Source organism: Hyaena hyaena, unplaced genomic scaffold (genome assembly GCF_003009895.1).
Source record: "Hyaena hyaena isolate Hyena2069 unplaced genomic scaffold, ASM300989v1 scaffold_2105, whole genome shotgun sequence".
Taxonomy (NCBI): domain Eukaryota; kingdom Metazoa; phylum Chordata; class Mammalia; order Carnivora; family Hyaenidae; genus Hyaena; species Hyaena hyaena.
Window position 1 is genome coordinate 84,797 of NW_024082737.1, and position 6,646 is coordinate 91,442.

The 6,646-nt window shown below is 42.4% G+C and overlaps 1 protein-coding gene across 1 annotated transcript in view; it reads right to left on the reverse strand.

Moving 5' to 3' along the window:
- NINL (ninein like) overlaps positions 1–6,646 on the reverse strand; it is a 92,562-nt gene that overhangs the window by 81,612 nt on the left and 4,304 nt on the right. Inside the window, exon 2 of the mRNA XM_039225375.1 lies at positions 2,457–2,553. Within this exon, the coding sequence (XP_039081306.1) occupies positions 2,457–2,553 (97 nt within the window). The remainder of the gene's footprint in view (positions 1–2,456; positions 2,554–6,646) is intronic.

Genomic DNA, 6,646 nt, shown 5'->3' on the forward strand with positions numbered 1-6,646 from the left:
GTGAAGTTGAGGCACAGTTGGGAAACCGAGCACAGAAAAATCAGAGGGGCTCTGAGGCCCCCTTGAGCTGCCATGAAGGGAAGGAGTCTCAGGCCACACACATATGACCATTTAATCGAGGACAGCTTTGAAATATGAAAGAAAAGAAAAAGCCAAAAAAAAAAAAAAAAAAAACCCAACAACAAAAGGGGGGAAAAATCCACAAGTCCTAGAATAATAGCTCTTTGTCTCTTTGGAGAAACTGAGTGCATGACAAAGATCCAGTTTTAAGTTTAGAAGCTCCACACTTTCTCTAGCATGGGAGGGGCATATACAATGTCAGGGATACGAGGCATCACCCTTCCATTCCTATCGAGGATTACATGCCACATTCCCAAATCTTGTGTTAGTAAAGGCCTGTGACCGTTTTCCCCCCTTACAGAAGAACAGTGTCAGACAAAGTGACCTGCGAATGCCCCAGCGGTCATACAGGGCTCTCTATGCCATACCCAGGTGCCCTGTAGCCTTCAGTAGTCAGTTAAAGGAGAGGGTTCTGGCTATACTGTGTTTACAAAGGTCCGGTGCTAACAAGTGGAAAACTGTAACTCAAATCTTGGCCTCAGCTCCAAGATCCAAGTGGGATCTTAGACAAATAAATCCCTTTACACATCAGTCCTCAGTTCCTCATGTGAATAATGGGTATGATAATGCCACAGGATTCTGGGAGCCTGGCACACTGAAGATAAACGATGTGAGCTGTCATCCTTTCCACTTCCTGTTCCCTTGCCTCAAGCCCTCTTATTATCCCTGTTATCTGGTCATGTATCTGCTCCAGACCAAGGAGGATTCACTGTGGGAGGAGCCTGCTGCAGACCAGAAGGAAAGAGCTCCCTCCTCAATCTCATCAATACCACGCCTCCAACCTCAAACGCATTGCCCCATGTCTTATTTCACTCACTGCCCAGGTACTCAACACAGGTAGCAAGATGGGTCCAAAGCACGTCAGGTGGCTGCCATTCACAGCCTGAAGTCCAATGAAGCAGGCACTAATGACAATGTCCATCACCATCTTCTGACTCTCACCCCACAACCTACATGCCCCTGAGTGGACCTCTTTCCATACCTTCCCTCCACCTCCTGACCATTAACAAAGCCAGGGGGCATTCCCCCTCAGGATGTCCCTTCCATTTGGAAATTCTATCTTTGTCCCTCCAGCCCCATTCCCATGACAGGAAGCTAATCAGGCCTGTTATCATAGCACAACACTCCTGCCTGACAGAAGATACACCTGCAAACGACTGCTGGTCATGCTATGGCTCCCAGCCCTGGTCAGATCCTCCCACGGCTGGTAGCATCCTATCTGTTCTGCCAACCTCAGTGGTCTAGATACACCTTATGCCTGCACTGAGCTTTCAAATCTTGAAACTTCAACTGCTCCACATTTTCTTTATCTTGTCAACACTCCATGCTGTAAGAACAGCACACAGTATTACTTGACACTTGTGATACTGTGATTTACAATAAATATGTATTTGGTCTTCGTCCCATCCCTGGCAACCAAACCTGAGTTTACGTTAATGTGGTGACTCCTAGAAAGCCCTTAAGAATGGGGGCTGGTTGCCTGGACACCCAACTATGTGATTAAGGGTTAGAACTTTCAGCCCCTAATGTGACCCCCAGGGAAGGGGGAGGGACTAGAGTTTGCATTCAATCACAAATAGCCAGTGGTTTGATCAATCATGCCTACATAATGAAGCCTGCATAAAAACCCAACAGGATGGGATTCAGAGAGCTTCTGGAGTGAACACACAGAGATTGGGGTAGAGTGGCCCACAGGGAGAAGGCATGAGCTCTGTGTCCTTTCCCCACACCTTGCCCTGTGCCCCTCCTTCTTCCATCTGGCTGTTCGCAAGTTCTATCCTTTTATAATAAAGTGGTGACTTAGTAAGTAAACTGTTGTCCTGATTTCTATGAGTTGCTCTTACAAATGAATTGAACCTGAGGAAGAAGCTTTGGGAATCTGATTTACAGACAATCAGAAGCAGACAAGTTGGACTTGTGACTGGCATCTTAAGTGGGGGCCATCTTCTGGGACTAAGGCTATCTCTAGGTAGGTAATGTCAGGTTTGAGTTACAATGAAGGACATCTACATGGTGCTGGAGAACTGCCTGGTATGTGACAAACTACTGCACATTTGGTGACCAGAAGTGACAGGAGTATTCAGAATGCTATGTGTAAAGGAAAGCAATACAGCTTTTCCTTTCCAACACTATGTACAAAAAAGGAAACAGAAGAAGAATAAAAACCAACGTCTCATCCCAGTCCACATAGCTTGGCAGTCAGAGAGTGGAGTTAGGATTTAGTTCTCAAATCTACTAACATCCTTCAGGCTGAATACCACACTCTAGAAGGTAACAGATAAATAATGAAAAAAAGATAAATAATGAAAAAAAGTAAGTGGAGAAAGTCCTCCTACTAGATTCCAAGGAACTACTGTCTTCATCCAAGGGGCCAGCATCAGCATTTGATGACAACACTGCCACAAAGCCTTCCTTAAATTCCTCAAAGTTAACCTGGTAAATGTAAGAAAAGAGAGGTCAGTGCTACTTTCAACAGATCACATATGTAATACCTTAGCCTTTTGTTCTTATTCTCAGATGGAACATATTGCTGCCTTTAGCACTGGGAACATTCATTTCATTTTTTTCTAATATTCACTTGAGGTTTTTTTAAATTATTTATTATGAGTTATGAGTTATTTATTTTTGAGAGAGACAGACAGTGTGAGTGGGGGTTGGGAGGGAGCAGACAGAGACCAAGACACAGAATCTGAAGCAGGCTGCAGGCTCCGAGCTATCAGCAAAGAGCCTGACACAGGGCTTGAACTCATGAGCTGTGAGATCATGACCTGAGCCGAAGTCCGACGCTCAACCAACTGAGCCACATGAGATTTTTTAAAATTTTATTTTGAGAGTGCATGCACACACCAATGGAGGAGGGACAGAGCTCTGCGCTGACATGGGGCTCAAACTCATGAACTGTGAGATCATGACCTCAGCCCAAGCCAAGACTCAAATGTTTAACTGACTGAGCTACTCATGCACCCCAATATTTTTTAAGTAGGCTCCATGCCCAGCACAAAACCCAATGTGGGGCTTATGATCAAGACCCTAGCCAAGATCAAGAGCCAGATGCTTAACCAACTAGGCCACTCAGGCACCCCTAAGAATTATTTTAAATAGAAGAATTAAGGACTAAGGATAGTTAGTAGCCTTAGTGACAGAGGGAATGCAAGGAACATGAGGAGGGATTAAGGATTCTGGTCACACTGGTGTGCTCAGCATGGGATATTCATTGAGTATACACTTCTGATACGTGCTTTTGTCCATGGATGCTTCAATAAAAGTCACTCAGAAAGAAATCAATGGAGAGATTAGTTAGGTCAAGAGGTCACCAGTAAATGCTGGAAAAGCAGGTTTGGGGTTGTAGGTGCAAGCATGCTTTCCAAGTCTGCCACAGAATGTGAATGAGCAAAACTGTTGCTGCTGCTAAGCACTAAATACAACTGTCTGCCTAGGATACATGTGTTATCATGACCTGACATTGGATTATTTGTGCATGTTTATTTTTGTCTCTAGCATGTGACGCCACTGCTGGCAAATAGTTTATGGGATGTGTTTGCCTTTGTATCTTTTCCTACTGATCAGAATTCATCTTTTCACTGATGCGTTCTTTCCCCTTTACTCACAAAGGATCTTTTTGCTGAGTGTGGAACTCAGGTTGGTGGTTGATTTCTCCCAGCATACTGGAGATACCTATGCACTGGTTTCTGATTTCTGCTGTTACCTTTCAGAAGGCAGCTGTCAGTTTAACTATGGCTCATTTTCAGGATACATCTATTTTCCCCTGACTTCTTTTTTAAAAAATTATTAAATTTTTCATTTTAAGATAATTATACATTCACACACAGTTACAGGAAAAAATATAGAGATCCGTGTACCCATCTCTGGCTGCTTTTATGAAAATTCAGTTCAGTTTCTCAATAATATGGCTAGGTGTAGATTTCTTTGTGTTTATACAATTTGGAATTCAGTGGACTTTGGGAATCCCAAACCTGTTCTGGAAAAAAAAATTTTTTTTAGCTATTATGTATTCACATAATGCCCCATTCACTCTTCTCTTGGGATTCCAAATAAAGGGATGTTAGAATGTAGGACCTTCTCACTCTACCTTTACCTTCTCTTCTGTTTCTAGACTCTTGATGATTTCGGTTAATGAATGCTCTCCTCAGCTGTGTCTAATCTACATTAGGTTTAAATTTTGGCTTGTGATCACAATTTTCGGTTCTAAAAGTTTACTTGGGTCTTTGTTCAGATTTGTTATATCATTTTTTTAGATTTCCCTCTTGGTATTTTCAGGCTTTTTTAAAAAAAAAGAAAAAAAACCCTCTCTTCTCACACAGTAACCATGATTGTTTCATATTTTGTTCGCAGTAATTCCAGTACCTCACATGCTGTGCACCTGCTTCTGTTGCCTATTTATTTCCCCTGGTTCTTGCTCTTCTTGCCTTATTTGTGTGCTGGTTATCCTTGATTATATGCTAATTGTACTTGACTATTACCTGGGAATAATAACAGATCTTGAATGATAGCCCTTTGTCAAGAGAGGTCTTTTATTTGCTTTTGCCAGATTCCTGAGGGCACCACCAGGGTAGGACCACCTTCAAATAAGTGGGGTTATCTAGACCACTTCTCAGTGGTCTTAAAGTATGGTTATTGATCACTTTTCGAAGTAAGTTAGTGGAACTAATTCAAGGACAATGGGCATGAAGCTGTGGTTTGAGCCACAGATTTCTGAACATTGCCCATAGTATAGCCCAGGCCGTGTGCCTATTAGGGTTGTTTGGTTGAGTCGACCTGGGATGGCATCGGTTTTTAGGCCTAAGGACGGTACGGCCCATGAGTGTAGAACATCTTCGAATGAGATTAATATTCGGATAGTTATCTCCATGGGCAGTACTACCCGGTTGTTGACTTCTAACAGTCGCAGTTCCCCAGGCTTAATTCTTGTGTGGGAATCATGTATGAGTTGAAGTTCAGATCCTTGTAGTCTGTATATTCGTAACTTCAGTATCATTGATGCCCCATTGTTTTTACGGTCAAAGAGGGGTTGTTGATTTCATCTATTATATAAAGGATTCGCAGAGAGGGTAGTGCGATAAGGACTAGAATAATGGCGGGCAAGATTGTTCAGATTGTCTCTACTTCTTGGGCATCTATTGTACTCGTATGTGTAAGTTTGGTCATTAATATGAGTGAAATAATATATAATACCAGAGAGCTAAAAAAAAAAAAAAAAAAAGGACTACGAGTCCAGAAAGCAAAAGGCACAATGACTGATTTAGATCCTCCCTTAAACTGGGGACTAGTTTATCAGATTCTCTACCTTCGGCGAACCTGGGTTTTGACATATCTCCCTGGCCCTCTGAGGTCCCAAAGCCACATCAATTTCAGTTTCTCGACACTAATGGGGTTTTGTGTGCTGAGTTTAACATCTCAGTAAATGACTTGTCAGAGATTTTTAGGCTGGTAATTATTTCCTTTCTCTCTCTCTCTCTCTCTCTTTTTAGTTTATTTATTTACTCTGAGAGAGGGAGAGAGGGGGTGCAAACAAGCGAGCTGGGGAGGGGCAGAGAGAGAGAATTCCAAGCAGGATAGTGTGGAGCCCAATGTGGGAATCAAATTCATGAACTGTGAAATCATGACCTGAACCAAAATCTAGAATCAGACATTTAACAAACTGAGCCACCCAGATGCCTCTGACTTGTTTGCCCTTTACTATTTTCAGGATCTTTTTTTTTTTTTTTATGATTTTGTTAAGTATTTTTTTATTTTTAATTTTTTAATGTTTATTTATTAATGTTTATTTATTTTTTTTACAAATAGTTTATTGTCACATTGGTTTCCATATAACACCTGGTGCTCATCCCCACAAGTGCCATCCTCCATGCCCATCTCCTCCCTCCCCCCCCCCACATACCCATCAGTCCTCAGTTTGTTCTCAGCATTCAAGAGTCTTTCATGTTTGTCTCGCTCCTTCTCCCCAACTATTTTTCCCCTTCTTCTGTCCCATGGTTCTCCATTAAGTTCCTCCTAATCCTCCTATATGTGCAAATATATGATATTTGTCCTTCTCTGCCTGACTTATTTCACTCAGCAGAGCACCCTCAAGGTCCATCCATGTTGTTAAACATGGCCAGATTTCATTCTTTCTCATTGCCATGTGGTATTCCATTGTATAGATAAACCACATCTTCTTGATCCATTCGTCTGTTGACGGAGACTTAGGCTCTTTCCAGGTTTTGGCTATTGTTGAGAATGCTGCTATGAACATTGGGATACATGTGCTCCTATGCATCAGCACCCCTATATCCCTTGGGTAAATTCCTAGCAGAGCTATTGCTGGGTTGTAGGGGAATTCTATTGTTAATTTTTTGAAAAACCTCCACACTGTTTTCCAGAGGGCTGTACCAGCTTACATTCCCACCAACAGTGTAGGAGGGTGCCCGTTTCTCCACATCCTCGCCAGCATCTAGAGTTCTCTGATTTGCTCATTTTAGCCACTCTGACTGGCGTGAGGTGGTATCTCAGTGTGGTTTTGATTTGT